The sequence below is a fragment of the Seriola aureovittata genome, chromosome 17, assembly GCF_021018895.1.
Source record: "Seriola aureovittata isolate HTS-2021-v1 ecotype China chromosome 17, ASM2101889v1, whole genome shotgun sequence".
Classification (NCBI taxonomy): Eukaryota; Metazoa; Chordata; class Actinopteri; order Carangiformes; family Carangidae; genus Seriola; species Seriola aureovittata.
The window spans coordinates 9,021,656-9,043,294 of NC_079380.1; the positions used below are offsets into that span (position 1 = coordinate 9,021,656).

A 21,639-nucleotide genomic window follows, 5' to 3' on the forward strand; every position below is an offset into this window, starting at 1 on the left:
TAATCTGTGATCTGTGTTCTTCATCCCATGCTATTATTATTAGCATTATCTTTTTTTTTTAATTTTTGGTTTCCCTCACCTTCTGTGTCGAGAATTCTTGAGGTTTCAGAGGAAATTATTAATGACAACTCTGATTGGCTTCGGGGGGCGAATTCAGGAGGTTAATCTAGCTGCTTAGTATTGAGACCCATTCAGAGGAGGAGCATGATGAAATCCATTAAAAGAGGAATCTTGAAAGTTAATGAGATCAATGACATGCATGGCAGCATTTGATAAGGAACATTTTATCTTTCAAGAGGCTCGATACAAACTTCTTTATACTATTTTTGTCATATATTTGGCCGGGGAGATGTGCGTGAATGTCCTGCTCAGATGTTCGGATGAATTCCTAAATCACATGAGGTCTGTGATAGTCCTGCCTGTGGCCTGGATGTCACAGGGCATCAGGCATCAGGTTTGATTTGATTTCTGTTTGTGATGCAAAGCAGGGAACACATCTGATTGTATTCTGTTCCAAGACACCATCACTAGATGCTAGATAATTGCAGGTGCAAAAAAAAAAATAAACAGAAAATATCTCAAATAAATCCTTTAATTTTAATTCCTTTTGTTTTACACTTATTTTCGATGATCACAACGGAAACACTAACACAGAAAAAGATGAAGTAGAGTTTAACAAACGGTTCATTTTCATCAGTGTTACAGCGTCTCTCAATAAAGCTGTTATTTTTTTCTTCTTCAGTTACAGTACATTTATTAAATAAATTTGTCACTGTTGCCTATGAGCTTTTGTCAACAGATTTCAGTGCAGAATAACCGGCAGGGTGATTTTATTTATTCATTTGACATTTTGCTGCTGCATCATGTTGAGAGCTCATTTTAACTGTAAACCAGTGGTTTAATTTTGAGCTGAAATGAGGAATAAATAAGCAAGTTAGGCAATGAATATTCAAGCAGTGTCATTAATGTCAGACTAGTGTTGGTGGTTTCTGGTTAATGAATTAATGCTGGCTGCCTACTGATGAATTCGTATGTCATGTCCTGTATACAGTAAAGAAAAGGGGTTTCTGTCTATGCTTGATCTTTTAAAGAAATGGCACTTAACATCAGAATAACCCAGCATGACGTAAAACCATTTATGATTATATTTTAATGTCTGAGTTGTCTGTTTTATATTAAGCTTGTGAATTTATACATAGTTCAATAGACTTGTCATTTGAACGGTTTGTTGAAGATACCCTCATTTATGTTTTAACATGTCTCTCGAGGTAGCCATTTTAAAAGCAGCACTGTTTCTGTATGGCACCCTCAATCCCACTTAAAGTCTTGTCCCACAGTTTCATAGAATTTGATATTAAATGGCCTATAAAACTCCTGCAGTTGCTCAATGACCTCCTGGTCGATCTGCACGTGAGTCCTACCCTTGGATTTGCCGAGGCAGCGCGGCTGGCTGCTGCTCTCCGGCTTCTTCAGACAGGGGAAGCCTTTGGTTCGATTAAAGTAGAAGTGCTTGTCCGTAATTATTCGTTTCAGTCCTAAAAAGTCCTGAACGCGGCCCATCTCCCCGGCTGGATCGGTGATCAGCCGCTCCCCGCTCACAAAGTGCATCTGCGACAGGCGGAAGTACTGCAGCCAGTTCTCCAGGTGCAGGATATACATCCCGATCCGGATGGCGTTCCAGGAAGTGTCGACAAGACCCAAACTTCTGTTCTTAAAGGCCAGCTCTTCAAACGTAGGGATGTCGGGCTTCTTGGAAAGAGTCTGTGTGTAGTCAGAGATGGCTCTTGTGACTGGGTTGCGCACCACAACAATCAGCTTGGTCTCATGGGACATGCTGGAGATGCGTCTTGGTGCCTCTCTGGTGACAAAGTAGCTGGGAGTCTTCTCTAATGTGATCTGGCTGTCTAGTGTTCGTGGCATTAGTCCCCTTGGGAGAGAAACAAAAGAATAAAACACAGATGGATGAGTCAGCAAGAGCTGTTATGTTCCTGTCCTGGAGTTTTTCCTCATGCTTTTTCTGTTTCATTGATGATAGAAAAGTACAAGTGAGAGGGAAGTTTTAGTTAAGGAATGCAGACGTAACCAGTATTAAAATCAACCCTACTATCAACATGGGTTGTGATAGATGCACATTTACACATTACACATTAGTTTGTATGGCATTTTAGGATCTTAACGACACCACAACAATAAAGAGAGGACAAAAAAAATGCTGAAACACCAGTTGTGTGTGAAGCATACATTTTTGTATTTAAAAAACTTTAAGAAACTATAGGTACAGTATGTTGTCTTCAGTGTTCTTCAGATCCATTTCTGTAGAAAAACAATAATTGGTTAAAAAAAAAAAACAGTCTTAAGTAATAGTGTAGTTATGCAGAAAATTATCAAACCCAGACACAAAGTACGAAATAATGGTAGACCCAGCTCTGATAAGCTCAACGTGAATGTATTTGTTAGAGATTCATTGGTGACAGGACAGCTTGTACAACACAAACATGCATCATAATTATCATCATCATGCTGCCAAGATGATGGCTTTGCAAACTACAGGCAAATGTTTCCATTTGTCATATTTGTCATGTGAGTTTTCTTTCCCAGTGTAATGTGTCATTCTGCTTTGACACTTTGGTTCAATAAAAGTTGATTAAGAGGCATCTGCCGTTGACTGCTGAGACAATGAATTACTTGGCTACAATTCCTAGATCGGCCATGCTTTGTTTCCCGTTTCCTTCAAATAGAAAAGAGACAAGTGAAAAAGTTCCAACTGCAGAGTGCTGGAGCGCCGGTGCTCATGCTACAACAGTCTGCAGGTCTGGGGTGAATAATTCCAAAAATGGTCAAAAAATGGCTTTTTACTTTTATGAATACAGAAGATATAGAGCCTGAATTTCTCTGTATCACAGCATGTTTCTGGACCTCGGGTATGTTACCGCACAGCTCTGATGATTAAATACCACGCTTTCTTTATTATTATTGTGGGAAGCCTTCGATTAAAACCTAACCTTTCTCAAAGCTTTCTCTCTCAAGGTAGGGGTAACCATAGGTTACTTCTAAAGTGTTGGAAATATTGATCCATTTAGCTTTGTTTATGAATCCTGAGTTGTTGGCTTGGGTGCCTCAGGGCCACTAGGCAACTATCAATCTTTTATGAGAACACCACCTTTTCAAGCAAACAACTTTGCTACACACTAAAAAAAAACTTGCAGCCTTTTTCCAGGAGGTGCAGAATCTAAAACAGATCTTTGGTTGTGTGCTGAGGAGACCGTCTTCGTTATCTGCCTTGTCAAGTCCATACATTTTCATCATCCTCAGAGATGAAGATTGTGTTGGGGAAGAGAGGATCCTGTATGTTGCTGGTTCAAAACTGGGCTCAAAATGTGAATACAAACAGTGAAAGATCACAAATGGCTCTGCTTCAAATCGTGCTGTTTACAGCTGACTGGGGTCAACTACACAACTACATACAGAACAGGTCAGTTCTGTAGACAGCATGTCTACACATACACACACACACACACACACACACACACACACACACACACACACACCACACACACCACCACCACCACCAAAGCATGAGGATATTGGGAATAAGGTTTTCACAAAAAATAATGATGTTAGATTAAGAGGAGATTTGACGACGAGATGTTTCCCCTCAAACAGGTTGTTTTTGTTTGGATGTGGACTGCACAACTGCAAGTGAGTCTGTCCATCAGAGGAGGTTGCAACATGTGCTAACTTACCTTGAGTTATTGATTTTTACAGCTGTTATGGTTGTTTACTCCTAGTGAGTCTCAGCCCCGGATAAATTACATGACTGTTACACAGAAGTTATACAACACTGAAGGGACTGATGTAGACAAGATGGAAATAGAGGTGTAAAAACTCTGATACAGGATCCAGTGTCTTCTTTGCGATCAATTATCATCAAAGTGCAAAGACGGGTTAATAATGTTATAACATTAAGAAAAACAACAGACGCTCTGCTGCTTTGATATGTTTCTGACCAGTTACGACCTGAAAGTAAATGTAACACAGACACAACTCACCACAATCGGTCCAGAGCTAAGACCTCATTTACGTCATGTATCGTTAACATGATACATGCAACACGTTTTTGAAAGGTGGTAATACACGCAGAACACATTGGAATGACATGTGGATCACACCTGGAGCTGGTCTGACACCCACTGGATCTCATCCAGGTGCAATGAGTACAGGTTGGGTACTTTTTGTGACTTTGGTGTAGTGGCTGTACGGAGGTATTGCAACTTGTGTGACGAACACTAAGAAATAAATACATAAATACATTTTTCTCAGTGTCACAAACTCAACGAAATGACTGTCAGAAGCTAATCCTTTCAGTCCAGGAACATTGGGAAAGTCTAGAAGAGCCATATGATTGAATTATTTTATCCCATTCCAAACCCTAATGCTCTCAACTGGCTTAACTGGCAAAGGACTCTGGTGAGAATTCTTTATGGGCCTAAAACCACTGAAGCATGTGAAAGCTTGCTGAGGCTTTTGTGAAGTATGCGCTTTGTGAGCGACTTTTATAGGAATAAATACTGCTCCATCTTTGAATACAATATCCAGATTGTCTTAAAACGCCCATAGAACAGCATTGTTATGCGTCTTCAGTTTGGTTAAGTTAAGACACAAAAGACTTGGTTGGGTTTATACAAAAGAGCTGGGTTTGGGTTAAACTGACTACTTCATTAGTGTTATGGGTTATTCATGGATATGATAATAACCACTTGGTTGACAAGTCCACCAGTGCCATCTATCTAATTTGCATGTACAACCAATACAACCAATCACGATGCGGGCAGAAACAAAGATAATGAAAAGATTCATTAATTAGCAGATGTAGATGCAAAGGCCCATGTTGAATTGTCATTATCCAGACGGAGGAGAGGACGCAGTGATATGACCAGTCAAATCTCAAGCAACGGACAAAACCATGTGGAAAAATGTGAGGGAAAAAAACAATGCAGAGTCAAGCACAACCCTTCTGAACCCTGCATGTTTTTACCCACCGGTAAAATAGCAAAACTGATACGGACACACCCTAAATGCGCTTTAGACCGGAGTAAATACAGGGTAAAATTCTGCAGTCATTTAAAATAATTGTCATTGATGGATCAATAAGTCCTGAAAGACTTTAGTGTCCGCTTTTGAGAAAAACCTGTTGCTACCAATTATGTGATGAATTAATTGCATCTTCAGTATCTGTTCGCACAAGGTTATACGAAAACAGAATATTAACAGAAGCTTTCGCTGTCTGTCATCCAACTATGACTCTAATCTTGCTCAGTGACTCATTTAATTGATACCCACAGCAGCCATGTGCTCTGAGCTCTGAGTGTGTGATGTTTCACCTGTAGTTGTCAGTTGTCCATTCAAAGGATTGTTTAACTATCTGTAACTGCAGCCAAGGAGGACAAGATGCGGTCCAATGATCAAAGCATGCTGGTCTTGATTTTTATTGAAATCAGTGCTATTTATACTGGATGCTTTCATGTCAGTGGGAGCAGCCTGGACCGATAAGTTCCAAGTTGCCTGTCTTGGAGTGATGTTAATGAGGAACACCGGGGGATTCAAACATGTACTTTTTTTTTTTTTGTTTTGTTTTTGATCTAGCATTTGTAGTTGGGGCACATGTTCATGTTCGTTTGCCTGGTTATCTCAAAATTGATTTTAATGGCTAAACATTAACCGTTAATGGCCATATGTGCCTTCTTTTAAGTGATATGATGAAGTGATGAACAAAAACACTGCAAGTGATGAGCAGAAAATCTTCTTTTTGAATACTTTTCTTTGCCTCGCTCAAACACATGACAGCGGCAGCCTCATTTATGTATCTGTTCGTTACTGAGATAGCAGGAATCAGGCCAGAAGGGGAGCATGTGATACCTGAGGCAGGTGTCTGAACCAGACATCAGAAATGTACTTTTCAGGGATTTTTCTTTTTCTCCTGTGCCCCCGAGAAAACTATCAGCACTGCACACAGCATCTGAAACGAAAAGATAAAGTTGTGGGTCTTTACCGCAGCAGGTTCTGGTGTGCTTTTAATAAATCTGTTCATTTCTTGCCTGGTAATAATTATTTGCAATTAGAAAATATACATGATTGTAATTCCAATAGAATCACTTGGAGGGTAATCATGTTTCTGGAAGTTCAGCATCTTTATGCAGGTAAAAAGAAGTAGAAATGTTACGATAGACTTTAATGTGAACATCTTTGCTTTTTTGGACTTACACATGAACATGCACACACACACACACACACACACACACACACACACACACACACACACACAGTTGATTAACTGACATTTGAGTGAAGTGCTCTGATTGATTAACACCTTCTCAGGCAAAGTCAACACTAAATTCTTTGGGGTAATTTACAGTCTTCCTCACAATTCTTGGTGCAAACTTTAAGTCAGGATGCATTACGCGCTTGGCTGTGACATTTTAATCACTCTGGGAAAATGTGGACAATCTGCTCAATACTGTAAATGAGACCTGTTCCTGGTTGAACAAGAGAACATGGTTGAAAGCTGATTTGTTCTAGACGCTTCAGCATTGAATTTGATGCTGTAATTTCCTCGATCCTAGTTGGAAACTTTTGTAAATAAAATAGCAATTTTTCTGAATTTAACATTGACATCTGCTTTAATTTATTATATAATATATTATTATAATGATTTGTCGGATATTTTATTGTACGCATTCCAGCAAATTAACATATTTCTAAGTAAATAGAAAAAGGGTTCTGGCTGGTTAATATAAATATTAGCAGCATCATTAACCCTAAACTATCACTACTTAAATTTCAATGCATCTCTGCTCTGAGATGAAGAGAGTTTCTTACACTACATAAAGCAAACAACCCATTGTAACAGTGAGGACCAGCTCCATCTGATAAGACGCAGTGAACGTCACAGGATGTGAAAGAAAGTGGGTGTACGGCAGCCACTGATGGGTACGCACAAGGTGTTCTTTCCTTGTGAAGTCTTTGCTTTAAGTACCTTCACAACAGGGAGAGGTTATTACTATTTTAAAGTAATCCACCGCAGGATTATGTCCAATATGAAAACAAATGAAGCAAGCTCTGGAACCAAACAAACTTAGCTAGATGCTGCTTCACACAAGCATAACATATATTCATTATTAAATATGGCATTTATATAACCCAGCGGGTGACAGAAACCACGTTGGACATGTCAAGATGGCATGAGACATTTGGAAGAAGTTTGGATTTTGGTTACTTAACAACACAACACAACCAAATATCAACGACTAATGATGCTGAGTGCCAGCTGAGTGCCTGCAGGGAGAATTTGAGCTGTAAAATAAAACATAAAATAACCATCTTGTCAATTTTAACTATGCTTTTAACTATTCCAACAATTCTTGTCTGTAATGATTTGATTACATGTCTTATATTAGCTCTATCGCCCACTTGGTGAGAGGAGAGGAGGAAAAAAACAAAACGAGCACCCATCTGCAACACTTATCTACAGGTAGTTAGGGTCAACAGCGGGAACAGTCATTGCCACTCATTAATGAGCCACAGTGTGCTGAAAGCTGGTCTGCATATCGTACTGACCCTGAAACAGCCTGCTGGCTATCTCGCAGAACGATTTATCTCTGTTGGCGCAGTGGAAGCGGGAGGTCTGGAGTTCACACTTTAGCTCCCTCTGGATGCTGCTGTATCATTATGGGGGAATAAGCCACAAACATGGATGTCTTTATTTGAAAGTACCAAGGACTCCCCATTAAACCCTGATACACCATTCTCCTGCAGTATGCATTTCCACTGGGAGAATATGCTGCAGTTTCTACAGCAGCAGAGTCAGTGCAGGACAACAATTAGATTGTTATAGCCTGGCCAATCAAGAGTAAGGCTCAAGACAACAACAACAACAGGGATATTTCCTGAAAATGAACACTGAAAATGAAAGTGTGCAACAATTGAAGTGCGAGGACCCCTAGAAAGCAAATTATCAGCAAAGCATCTAAAGCTAAAAATGAATCCATGCAACAATTTCTTTGACTTTTCAGACAACTTAATAATTGTCAGTTCCCTGGTTGTTCTATTACACACAACATTATAAAAACATGAATGTTCTTCATATTTTGTGTACTCAGCCAGTCAAGACGAGCACTTTATGCCCTAAAGGGTTCATTGAGCAAACACTAGTCTGGAGAAAATGTAATGAAAACAATATAATACAAAAACAAGTATATGGCTGGACCACATATGGTCAATGATTGAGGACTCCAGTAAATGAAGCAGTAGTTCCACGACGGTAGTTTAAAACTGTTGTGGAACCGCTGTAAACAACTGATGTCATCACGTTGTATTTGCGTCCGCCTAGTGTCAGGTGGTTTCAGCTCTTTCTGTTTGTTCCTCTCTTACTCTCTGCTACAGTATTTTAACACAGCTGAATTCACATGTTTTCATTTACATATTTTTCTGTTTCTGTTGTCGGACAATGAACAAGTAAGTAACAGTTACTGAACTGTGGCCCATTAGGACCACATGTTAACCAGCGCTCACTTCCAAGCCATTTCCAAGCTGCTGGTCAGCACTGCAGTGTACGCAGTGTTGTCTGACTAAATCACCAAACACGTAAAATAAAGAAAACGGCTGTGCTGTGATTTCTGCTCTATTTACGTGCAAAACGATCACTCAGAAAAAAAGTTAGAAGCGACAGAATATCTTTCTGCATAACAAACCGCTGCCACTCACTGAACACAGTAGACACAGAGAGGTATGCCTCTCACTCGCGGGGGAAGTGCTGGTGACTCTCTTCTTTGGAAAGTAACAAAAGTGACAAAAAAGTGACTATATTTGTTACTAAGTGCTTTTTTTGAAAAAAAAAAAAAAAGTTCAGATCTTCAGATTTGATAAATGAGCTAATTTGACAATTTTTTTTGTGCCAATTCATTTTGAAAAAGCGATGGCCACTGGGGAAACTTCAACACCATTGGCTGTCCAACCAGTGGAGTAACTTCATGACTCAGTCACATGGCATTTGCCTGACCAATGATGAAGGTCAGTTACATGTTTATAGGGTTTGCCCTGCTGTTGTGGTCCAGCGAGAAAACAGGATGTTCAGTCCTTAAGCAGCTATTGATTTGACTGTGAGATTGAAACGACCAGAACAGCTCCTGTGGTTAAAGGAGCTATTTGCAAGTTTTGCTATTGCCACATACCCAACGTTAGCATTAACAGGTTTTTATATCAGTTGAAAGGAAACGGTGCAAGTTCAATATCAAACTTCATTCCTTTACTCACCAAGAGCTTTCTCCAGTGGTGGAACACCAATGCCAATGTTAACTTTTCTTTTGCTTCCATTACTATCACTTATTTTCTTCTACTGAAGTTAGCTAGCCCCGTTAACCAACAACCCCCCGTTTGGCTGAACCATCTCATCACTTCCCAATAGCGAGTTTCCAGTCTGCATTGAAGAGGTAATGTTGCTCACATGGTGTATTATAACCGGTTGTACTGTAAATGCAATGATGGTTGAAGCTCTTTGCAGTGACCATCAGCACCACCCTGCTGGTAAGAAACCGTGCTCAGCGGCAGAAAAAATGTACAAATTGCCCCTTTAATTTGTGGTTGGCTAAACATGTCATCATAGTTCAATATGAAATATTGGTATGATGTTTAATTACTGTTGTGTTATATTCAATAAACATATTGTATAACTATCTTTTGTGCATTTGCAATGACTAGTGGTGATCAGAATGTGTCAAACAACAGATGATAATTGACCAACACACACAGACTTCAGAGAAGGGACATTGGCTTCTGTACATCTCTTGGTTTCCAGATCAAAAACAAAAACTAAACCTTTTCCAAACAGAGATATAAAATCAGTTCAACACAGCAATTTTCTGTATCAACCAAAACCTCTGTGACAAACTAAACAAAGATTTGACATTGAAAACCTTTTGGTCCAAGGCTGCTGTATTACATTACAAACTGCAAACTGAGATGCACCCCCTGTATGTGGTACTGCATATATATAGATAAACGGATTAAAAAAAAAAAAAAAAAAAAAAAAAGCATGCAAATTGCTGCATCACTTCCATTACGTAAGTTTTCTTTCACAGTGTGAAGCTGAGCTGAACAAATGCGGTGAAACAGCGGACTGCTCGGCTCCAGACAGTGTGTCTTGTTGAACAACTTAAACTTCTAAAGAGCAGCGAAGGTTCATCAGGGATGCAGACGATCAGAACAAGTAAAGGTCAGCTTTGAATCATCTCCTTGTGAACAATCAATGAACTCAGAATTTATTACTGTCATTTCACTCTGGTTTGAACCTAAAACAACGCAGCATAGATGCAATATACAAGCCCCACTCAAAAAAGCGAGCAAAAAAAAAAAAGAACCAAGAAATGTGGGATTAACCGTTACACATATTGTCACATATAGGCGATATGTGGTTTTCAGACCTCACACGAGAAACGTAGACATCACATGTGAAAACATAAATTTTACATGTTGTACGTTTAAAAAAAGGTGTATTCTCCATCGAAACTAAGTCACTGACAACATGTTACAAGTTCAGTCATATTTCCACAATCCACACCTATAGTCATCCAGTAATCTGGAAACTAACCAGCATTGAATGCACCCCATCTTCCTTATCACTTGTAATTTATCAAGGAATACTATGCCAACAGACTATTACTAATATAGCAGTTTAATGAGTTGGAGGATTTCAGGCAAACCTTGAACTTAGAAGCCATTAATCACGATGTGAAGTGTTTCTGGAGGGTCAGGCGATGGTAGATTTAGAGAATGGCCTCCACCTCCCGCTGGACAACAAATGTTTGTCATTACAATGACTAATAAGGAACCCAGCCTATTAAACAATATGCTGGCTCACAGGCTGGACCACGGAGAATCAAAGTATCCATTCCATGCTGTGTTTGTCCAGTCTCTGGAGTAATTTAACAACAAAACAGTTACACAGTAAGTTATTAGAAAAAAAAAGGCTCCTCTCATTGCCTGTGTGTTATCACAGTAAGCAGCATGCAGAGCAATGATGGTCACAGTCCTTGGTAATAATATACACAAAAAGCTTTGGTGTGGAAACAAAAATGTCACCGTGCTTCACATTTTTCAAGGGAGTAGTTCAAAAAATGTTATCAGCGGTACTGCAAAGAAAAAAAAAAACCTTCAACACACAAGCGCAAAATAATTAAAACTGCAGCTTTATGTTTAGATAACCTAAGATTTAATTATAGTGTCACAGAAACGTGCAGTGAGAAAAGTGAACAGTACAGTAACTCTGAATACACATGAAGAGAAAAATAAAAATTCTATGCAAATGCCATGCAGAGTTGGACTAATTGACTAATGAATTGCAGTCTGGTTGGGAAAGACTCAGGCTTATTAAATGAGTGTCTGAGTTGTGCCCTGTCCTGAGAGCCTGTCACAGCAACTTCAGGGTTTTTGGACATGGTAGTGTTTTCAAGTGGGAGCTTTCACATATGCGATTTTTGTCTTATTTGAATTGTAGCAAATTCCCTTTTTCTTCCATGATTTAATATAATTTCAATATATTTTTTGTAATAATCATTATTCAAGTCCTGATTAGAGGATTTTCAAAACTCTTTGTTTGCAAACTTTCTTTCCATACTTTTAGAAAGTGTCTGTAGGAAATTTTGCTTCATACAAACCATTTGTCCTTAAATGTCCTGAAAAGCCAATAGCACGCACAGACCTGCTCCCTGCCATCCAAACCCATTAACAGTTTATTTTACGCAGGTAGACTGTGCAGAGAAAATGTTCTTATGCCGCATGGTTTCTCATAATGTCTGTACCACAGCGCTTCCTAAAAATGTCATCTTCCTCCTCCCGGATCTGACAGAACAGATCCAGTCACCACTGGAGAGGCCGCTCCATTATTAAAGTATCAGTCACTTAGATTACAGCTGTGATGACATCTGATCATTAATCACCAGCAACAGAAGCCTGCCACCTTGAAAGTCTATTAAGAGTTAACAAAGAGCAGTCCAGACGAACACAGCAATCCCACGGCCAATTCAGCTAGGTGAGGAACAGAGGTGAATCACAATTCAGCGTCCTGAGAATCAAGCATCTATTTCTCTAATTTAATTGAAGACAAATTGGTTGCAAAGTGCAGACTGTCAGAGCCAATAGAGGATCTTTTCAACATCAGGCCTGTCCTCAGCCACATAATAGCATCAAAACATATTTATAACAGGACAATGCGGCCCTGCAATACTGTAAAAAAAAAACTGCATAATGTTTTTCACCTTGGACCAAATCCTATTTAATCGCTGCCATTTCAATTCTAGTCTCTTGTTTTCTTTGAAATAACAATTATTCATGGATTGGTCTGCAGAGGGGAATGACTGACACTTGCTCTCCTTGAGCAATAACAAGCTGAATTGATCTGAGCTACGAGCTGTCACATTAACATATGGCATGGGGAAAGCATCCGCGGACACTGAAATAAAGACACTCAGACAAACAGGGAAGCCTCTGAAATCCTGAGCTGTTTCTAAACTTATGTTTATTTTTTGTGGGGTTTTTTTGGATACATTTATAATAAATTTGATGAGGAATTGCTCTAATTTCAACTAGTGAGCACATAAAATCAAATCTTTAAAGGCTTTTTGCAAGACTCTTCTGTATGGCAGCTAAAATAAAAATGTTTTATAATACTATAATTCACGTGAAATGACCTTCATTATAATAACATTGGGACATTATGAATGATAGTCTTAATCAGTGATGTGCAGATTATGTCCTGCCCCTTCGCACTGTAAGTAATACCCTCCCTCAATTTCTCACCTCTTAGCATAGTTTATCTTAACTGACAAAAATTGAGATTTCTCAGATTTTCATCAAGACCGGAGCTCGGAGAAGTTACTTCTGGGTTTACAGTGTAGCCTGTAGCAATGTGAGAGTCAAGGATATTTATAAATGGAGAGTGGACGGTCCACACACCTTTAGTGGTTTCACTCTTTACTTAGATGGTGAGAAAGTTCAAAAGGAAAGAGAGGAGTCGGAGGAAGAAAAGCACAGGCAGGATTTGATCCCTGGTCAGGGACACACTGGCTTCGCCAAGAGGAGAAAGTTAACAAGCTGATAAGAGCTAAGGATCGCTGACTTTTGAAGTCACATCAAGTGAAAAACTAGACAGTCGTCAGTCATGTATCACTTGGACTCGCGCAAAAACACAGTATCAAACTAATGACTTCCTTAACAACCCTGTGTCCTTAAACCTATGTTGTTATACTGCATAAATGGCTTTGCCACATGAGTAAATGCAATGTAAAAGTACAATTATGTTCACTGGAAAAATTCTCTCCAGTCCAGTAAAGGTTTCATTGTTGTGCTGCACAGAAGGGAGGCGTTTAGGGTGGATGATGAGGACAGGCTGAGTCCTTGGTTCAGGCCACTTAGGCACCTTGGTTACAAAAAGATTTTAGTTTCCTATTAGTTAAATTGTGAAAAAGAAAATGATCATGTCTTGTCCTTCAAGTCAATATTGATTTACATATTAATATGTCATCAATACTTGCAGCTTTCCCTTGAGTCTGAGGTGCCTAAACATAAAAATGTTCATTATTCTATATCTTACACAATTGGATATTGCTGGGAAATTAAATGTGGTGCCTGTGAATATTTTACATACTGAACTAACGGGCTGATGATTCAGTACACTGAATGTAAAAAAACAACAACAAAAAAAACAAAAAAACAAACAAACATTATGCTTCAGGTTGCATTTATGCTGCCTGTGTAGACAGCTAATTATATTACGTTATGGTGGAAATGTCGCTGGATTATGGTCAGACCCAACATTTTTGGTGGCTTGAATGGCTGGTGTACAAAGTGCACCCTGTTAAATGTAAATAAACATGTTGTAACTGCTTCACTCGTCCATGCTATTTTGGTTCCTTCGTGTAATATTGTAGTCTTAGAAGCGAAACTAATCACTGCCGCTCATGTGATCCACGTGTAATTACACCTTGCAAGCAAAGCACCAAGGAAGCATAGCACAGAACCAGCTTTGGCTAAAATGAGAGATTAAGCAACGTACATAATCTATAGGAGAGAAGAGAAAGACAAGTACAAGGATGAAATAATCATGATTTAGCCCCTCTTAAGTAATAAGCAACATATGAGATAAGTTCGGTTAAAGTTCATTTATACGGTGTAATATTCATAACCATGACCTTGTGCCTTTTGTCTATGTGTCTATTACTGGAGGGAACTTCAACGCTTGTGTTTGAAGTCACTGTGGACTTTTTCAGCATTAAAACCAGGCAACGATCTTTCCTTAACTTTAACCAAGTGCTGTGAGTGCCGAAACATTAGACCTATCATATAAAGCTAAATAACTGTGCATTGTATTGTTAGTAAAACAGGTACGCTGTAAATATATTTTACTGATATGTTCAATCGTATTTGGGACTTGCCAAATATGTAAATTAACCACATAGGCCTATCCTGATTTCGAAAACATAATCCAGTTGTTACGTTTTCCTTCAAAGGGTATTGACTGTTCCACATTAGGTGTATATAAACATAATTTCTAGGACACAGGGTTGGTGAGACAGATAACTGAAAAACACAACAGAAATGCTCTCTGGGTAGACATGGCGTAAAAGTCTACGGCCTTGCTAGCGGCTCTGTGAGGCATTACATAGGCACCGTGGCACTGTGCAATGCTAACATGCTAATGTTAAGTACAATATTCGCCATGTTCATGTTGCTAACATTTAGTAGGCTACTTAAGTTTAGTGTACAGAGTACAGTTGAGGCTGATGGGAATATCATATGTTTGTATGTATTTAGTCATAAATCAAAGTATTGGACAAAGAGAAAGTTTGACCTGATGATGATGATGATGATGATGATGATGATGATGATTATTATGATGCTAATGCAGGAAAATGAAATATCTTGTAATAAATTCAAGTCTGGACCAAAGCGGTTAACTGACTGACTAATAAGCAAGTGATTGAAAGTTGTGAAAGTTTGTTATCCATCTACACCAGATTGAACTGGCACTATCGATTGTTTTATTCCAAACACTAATGCTTTATCATGTGATTGATCCATAATGTATGCATGATTACATTACTTCCTGAATTATTCTATTAAAGGAATAAAAGCACCATCTATCTCACATTTCAGATTGGTCTCATTGGGGAAATGTCTGAGAAAGACTTGTTTTGTAATTAATGTTAACCACTACATGTCTCTGAGCTGCACTGGAATGAAGACAGCTCATTAATAATGCAGAGTTACGCCTGACCATCTCTCACTGTATAATGTGCAGTTTTCTGTGTTAAATGAGAACCATCTAACTTTCTGTCCTCATCAACCTTTCTGATGATACTGTTCCAGAGCTCCCTGCCTCCCCGAGCCAATTAATGTGGACCTGGAGAATATTCGTGGCTGCAGCCTCTCATACAATTTCAACACTTCTCAGGGAATCTACTGGAAGTGCCTCCGACTCATGTGAAATCAATAGAGCTGAGATGCCCTTTTAAGTCCTGATGGTGTATAGCGACGTGTTTTTGTTTGATCTTTATGATTCTGTGGAGATTCGAAAACGTGGCGAGAAAAGTTCAAGGAAATTGGTGGCTGTGAATTGTCTGTTGTATCAGGTCCTGTATGGTTATGTGAAAACCCTTGTGCAAAATAAATGAGGCCACGTGTGTGTTCTGTTCAGGAGACACAGTAATGAACACTGCACCATTTTTCTTCTGGGCCTAAATGATCTGTCACATGCTTAATGTAACAGGACAGATTGTGCAACAGAACTGAACAACTGGCCGACTGAACAACTGGCCACTTCACTGAAACTGACAAGAGTTAATTTGGTGTCATGTACGTTTCTGTCTGGTCAACGGATATTAGCTATAAACAAGGTGTTTTGAAATGTGTCAAAAAACAAGCGTCTTTTCCTCTAGAGAAAACAGCATGTTGAGTTTTAAGCATTTTGATGTGGCTGATAGCTCAGAAAAAGTTGGCAATCAGACCTTGTGTTGAGAGTATTTTATCATACCAACTTACAACAAAGTCAATAATGAACTTTTGTTGTCAAATGAAATAGTACATCAACAGAAAGTGAATGGACCATTTTAGCCCCTCAAAGCTGTGATGGTAATTACAATTATTTTGTCAAACTATTGCTTCAAGCACAAACTTGGATCATTATGTTAGCATGTTAGCAGTTAAAAGGCTAATGTGTTTAATTAGTATGCAATGAGAGTACTGATATGAGATTATGACTTAAGACTGATGACAATAAGGGGAATTGTTTTAGATATGTAATGTCGCGAAACTGAAGTGGAAAGTGGCACTAAATGATACAAAATCATTATGATTCATCCTCTGGGGATCGTGAATATCTGAACCAAATTTAATAGAACTCCAGGCTACAGTTGTCACAACATTTCATTTTTGACCAGTTCTGGATGAACTTTTACAGCTTCTCAAATATTAAGAATTTCTTGATGCTATATTTCATCTTTCACTCATTTTCATTATCGATTAATCAGCAGATTATTTCTAGGTTTCTGTTGTATTTTAAGGATCTTGAGATGCATCTTTTGGTCATCTGGTTGTTGCAGGTTGTGATCTGAACATGTTTTGTGTTGTTCCTTTATTGCTTGATGAAGGTCATTTTAAAAAGGCCACTAAAATCATAATCATTAATCGCAAAGATAACTGATCGATTATGATGATAAGAATAACTGTAATTTGAAACCCATTGATAGACAGAGATATACAGATAGCCTATATAAACTGGGCTATTAAAGACAGCTTATAGCAGCTCAATGCAACAAATCACATAAACACATGTAGAACGTGAAAATACAATATGTTACTTGCTATAGAGACAAATGTGACAGCTAATCAAAACAGAAAGATACTTCGTGACGTGCTGCCAACAACCCAAACACTGTGACAGATAATCACAGAGGGCCAGTCTAATACAATGAACATCATGCGGTCACTCGTCAAGTTGAATAACGGATTCTACAGCCTGAATTAATCCCATCTTTGTTTCCAAGGTGCTGTTTAAGTGTTTATCTTGAATACATGAACTGTCAGCTTGTGACAAGTGTGCAATATCCCAGTGTTGTAATTTTCCTTTCGTGGCATCATATCAGTGAGGCACCTCGATTCATCTCTGCTTAAATCTTGAGTGACAGAGAAAACAAAATCGAACTTATGTAAAAAGCCCCAACCTCTGGTCTAATAGTTTGCTTACTGATGAAGTAAATGGCTGCCACTGCATCATTAAGCTGCATTAAGATGGTAGATTTATGTGCTGGTGGAGCAGGATGATATCTGAAGCGCTGATGATTGATTCAACAGTTAAAAAAAATTCCTCTGCCTCTAGCACCTTTTCGCATGCTCGGTCTGCTGCGTTCGGTTGTAGTTCAGATGTTTAACTGGTGGGTATTTGGTTAACTTTTGTCAGTGTGATGTCTTAATGCTTGTTCATAGAGGAAGACCTACAACATTAATATGCACAACTGACTCCTTCACACTGTGGCTACATTTGGCCTTGTGTGTGCATGTGTTTCGGTAATTGAATCAACCCTTCCACCACTGAAAAAGAACATCCTCTGAGCCCGTATTAAATGTCTCCATGTACCGAGGTATCTGCTGAGGTATTTAACAGGCTTTCCAGCTCCCTCTGTTAATTGTTACAAAGACCAGCACCTTTGTTTGCCAATGTGTTTTTCTTAAATCAATGTAATTTGTGAAATACACACAACAATAAACACTAACTGTCTGTAGAGTAGCCCCTTAGGAAGTTTTACGTCTTTGTTTGAAGCAAAAAGCTCCTTCCTGTGCATGCAAACAGTGTAGGCTTAATAGCCAAGTATAATACATGGGAAATTAAGATTAATATCAGGAATTGCAATTAAAAAAGAGACCTTAATAAACATGCAAATTATTGAACGAAGTGTTTGCTTTTTAACTTACAACCAGGGGGATCTGGAGTGTTTTGTGTCTTACATTAATGCAATTTCAGAATATTACAGCCTCTGGTTCATTAGTTTGAAGATGAAAGGGGTTGATTCTCTTTTCAAGAGTATGAAGCTTCTTTTGAGATAACTCTGCCATATAGCCACTCTCTGTCCGTATCTGTGTGTGTGTGTGTGTGTGTGTGTGTGGCAAATTGTCTTGCATCTTCATGGGTACACTTTGTCTGTCATACTTATATCATTTACAGTGCATTGCTATGTTATTTTGTAAATTTATTTTAACTCTGAAATTGACTGTCTGACAGGACATGACTCTCTTTGCAGTTAATGTTAAGACACATTTATTTTCAGTGTTTTAGTCCCAAATTTAAAGGTCCAGTATTTTACACTTTTACAGTGTTTTATTTGAACTGTTGATATCAATAAGAAGATATAATTGTGGTTTTAAGTACCAGAAACCATCTCAGTGTAGTTTTACGTCTCATTTTTCAAGCTTCTCCCTGGAGCTCTAGCAACAACAGAGCGTCTCTTCTGATTGGCTGAACTGTTTTCAGAATGATCTAATAAGAATATAGCAGATTTCAGGTAAAAACTCAGAGAAACCATGGTGGGTCCAGGTGGATTGTGCTGGAGGCATAGTTGAGAGTGGTGACTGCTTTGTTGTGACATCACAAGCGTACGGAAGTCCTGACAGCTCGTTTTAAGGCTCAGTTTCTGCGTACAGGGTGTGTGCATTTTGTCCGAGGACTGCACACTTTGATACATTCACAGTATTTATATAGAACCTAGACCTGCTTTGTAATGGAAAAAGACATGAACATCTCACTTTATATAATATGGAACCTTTAAATGAACAAACCTATCCAACCTATTTTGTACTTGCACTGATTGTATCTTTTCAGCTCTACACAAATTTCACTTCAGTTGTCTCAAATGAGGCCCTAGAAAGAAGTAGAGTCAAAATGGCACAGTGATGATAGTTAAAGCCCATTAATGATTGAGGGACATAGCATAGTTTTGCTTTCGCTGAAGGGATGTGGTGCATCATTGCCTCACGTCAAGTATAGAAACTGTAGCTGGAAATATTACTCTTCCATAAACAGTTCAGTCTCAGCATACACATTAAAGGCATTAATAGTTATTGAAATATGTGCAGACTCAGGCCGCTAGCACCTCGTAGCATGCACGTCTAACAAGACCTGAACAAACTATGAGCTGAGAACTGACGGGCAGGTGCTCATATACATGATAATTTGCTGCAGCCTCTGCTGTTCATTCCTGCAGTGCAGCCTGAGAATAGACTTCATCACTTGTTCCATGTTCTTGGAGGCATGGCATGGCCGGTCTGTTGCTACGCCACACTCGCCGGCAGCTCCGATGGTCAGATGCAATCTAACACAATACCATCGAGCCTTTTTGGAGGACATTTACAGACTTGAGTGCAATGTGTGTGCGTTGCAGTTTGGCAGTGATCTCTAGGGTTTTTGTTGAGAGGAACCTTGAACTTACAGCTTCATGATTAATGTTAGTTATGAATGAATGAATTGAAGTTTTAAAGATACTCAATATGTTAGAAATAGAAAATATTAAATAGAGAAGCTGTCTAGATTCAACAGGGGCCGCCTCGACTAAAAACTGCTGGAGACGTCACAGAGGGACACAGATGTGGGTGGGAGTTGTTGCACCTTGTGAGCTCCTTTGCCTCCACCAACCAACACAAGAACATTTTGTGCCAGGGTGTAGCCTGTTTGAAGGCAGCTAGTAACCTGGGGGCTGCCTGTGTCTTTCTGTGCCGTTGACTGTGTCTGTGTGAACTGATCCTACATCACCCTCATGGAGCTGTCTGTTCAAGACCATGGAGCTCTGCTGACAGCTAACATCTATAACATGTAGAAAAACAACAACATCATACAGACTCAAAAGTAGAATCAAACCTGTGATCTTAGTGGTGACTTGAAACCTAGCTGTGTGTGCATGTGTGCAGTGTGTTGCAGCCTTCTAAAAGATTTGATACCAACCACTTAATCCTTAAAATGAATTGTTGGCTATTGAGTTATAGTAAAAACTGAGACACAAAACAAGTTAAATGAACGTTTTGACATGGAAGTGTCTACATCAGGACCTCGTTTCACCAGAGTCCTCTGCCAGAGCAGGAAGGGTGACTGTGCCGCACTCGGTGACAGAAGTAAAACACGATATACAGAAATATCACTAGGGCAAAAAACACAAACACAAATGACTACTCCAGTGTTTGTTTCCCGTTTTCCTCACCTGTACCAGTCCAGCCCTCTGTCGTAGTTTCTGTCGAAAAAGTGCGGCTCTGTTCCGAGTGCGCGCACATCTGGATGTATCCGGATGAACTCCAGCACCGCCCTGGTGCCTCCTTTCTTTACCCCGACTATTAACGCATTAGGCAGCTTCTTATTCCCATATTTTTGCGCAACACTCATGTTTCTCAACTTCATGTCAGTCCAGTGACTTCCAGACGTGGCAGGGGCTTTAGTTTGGTCGCGGAGATCACTTGATCCTCGCTGTGCGGCGGTCTCATCCAGGGCGGACCTGACTTCCAGCGAAGCGCAATTGTCTGAATTTCCAAGAAGTTTCTTCCCCCCTGCGTTCTTGCTCGGCGGGCATCTTCTCCCCTCGTAACCCCGGTTTGTCATGATTGTGCTGCGACAAAAAATGATACTGTAGCATAAATATGTGCAAGACAGTGACACGGTGAATATGAAGGCGAATCTGGCGCTGAATCTGTTGGTAGATGAGAGGAACCTATGTGCCATGTCTCCATGGGTTCAAAGTGCTGCATGATTTTCCATCGGAGTCTTCCTCCTCTTTTGGTCTGCGGTCGGAGTCTGGCAATAATACAGGTTCCAAAGTCAGACTGGCATATGAGAATAGGGGTGGCTTCTTGGAGGCATCAACTGCGCGTAACTCGCATTATTTCTTTTCATAGGCTGCTGAAAGTGTGCGAGAAAACTTGGAGCAGAATATGGATACACGCAGAAAAACGGGGCAGTCCTCCTTTAAACAACTTGTTCTTAAGTAGTTTGAAGTGAGTCGTATAGCTCAATTACTGATGCCACTGTTTTAAAATGAATCCCACAGGAATTTCACAGCCATCTCTGTCCTCCTCCTCCTTTCTCCTTGTTGAGCGACGATTGTGAGAGAAAAGAAAAAAGTCCAACGCGTCCTCAGTGTCCCTAACAAAAAAAAAAAAAAAAAAAAAGAAAACTCTCCAGCGTGATTGTTCTGCTTGCCTCAGAGGGGATTTGGATGCATAGCCCACCTTTCCCTTTCATAATGAAGTTGTGAAGATATATGCACTTAGACTACTGGCTATAAATATTTCATCAACCCTTCTGACGTCATGCACATGCTCATAATTCAATATGCGTATCATCTTTTAAAGGAACATCCCAAATATTTGCAGGAACGTCACATGTGGAGACTTCAAGATGCAACATTTGGCTCTCTGAGTGCCAGCGATTTATGCAGGGGATCATTTCAGCTTTAATGCCATTACCTCAGGATGTGTGTGCTGCAGTGTGTGTGTGTGTGTGTGTGTGTGTGTGTGTGTGTGTATGTGTTAACTGAGCTTTATGACACACGAGTTTCA

The 21,639-nt window shown here is 39.5% G+C and overlaps 1 protein-coding gene across 1 annotated transcript; it reads right to left on the bottom strand.

Moving 5' to 3' along the window:
* Positions 1-574: 574 nt before the first annotated feature.
* Positions 575-21,365, bottom strand: hs3st2 (heparan sulfate (glucosamine) 3-O-sulfotransferase 2). Its single transcript, XM_056401766.1, has 2 exons — positions 20,292-21,365; positions 575-1,927 (listed from the first exon to the last, which is right to left on the bottom strand). The coding sequence occupies exons 1-2, from the start codon at positions 20,801-20,803 to the stop codon at positions 1,309-1,311; spliced, it is 1,131 nt and encodes a 376-aa protein (XP_056257741.1). The 5' UTR covers positions 20,804-21,365; the 3' UTR covers positions 575-1,308.
* Between the last annotated feature and the right edge of the window lie 274 nt (positions 21,366-21,639).

What these genes read in the sequence shown, in the direction of transcription:
- hs3st2 (XM_056401766.1), bottom strand. Translation starts at nt 20,803, where the DNA reads ATGGCACATAGGTTCCTCTCATCTACCAACAGATTCAGCGCCAGATTC. An exon ending in AGAGGGCTGGACTGGTACAG is followed by an intron (nt 1,928 to 20,291) that starts GTGAGGAAAACG and finishes TTCTCTCCCAAG; the next exon opens with GGGACTAATGCCACGAACAC.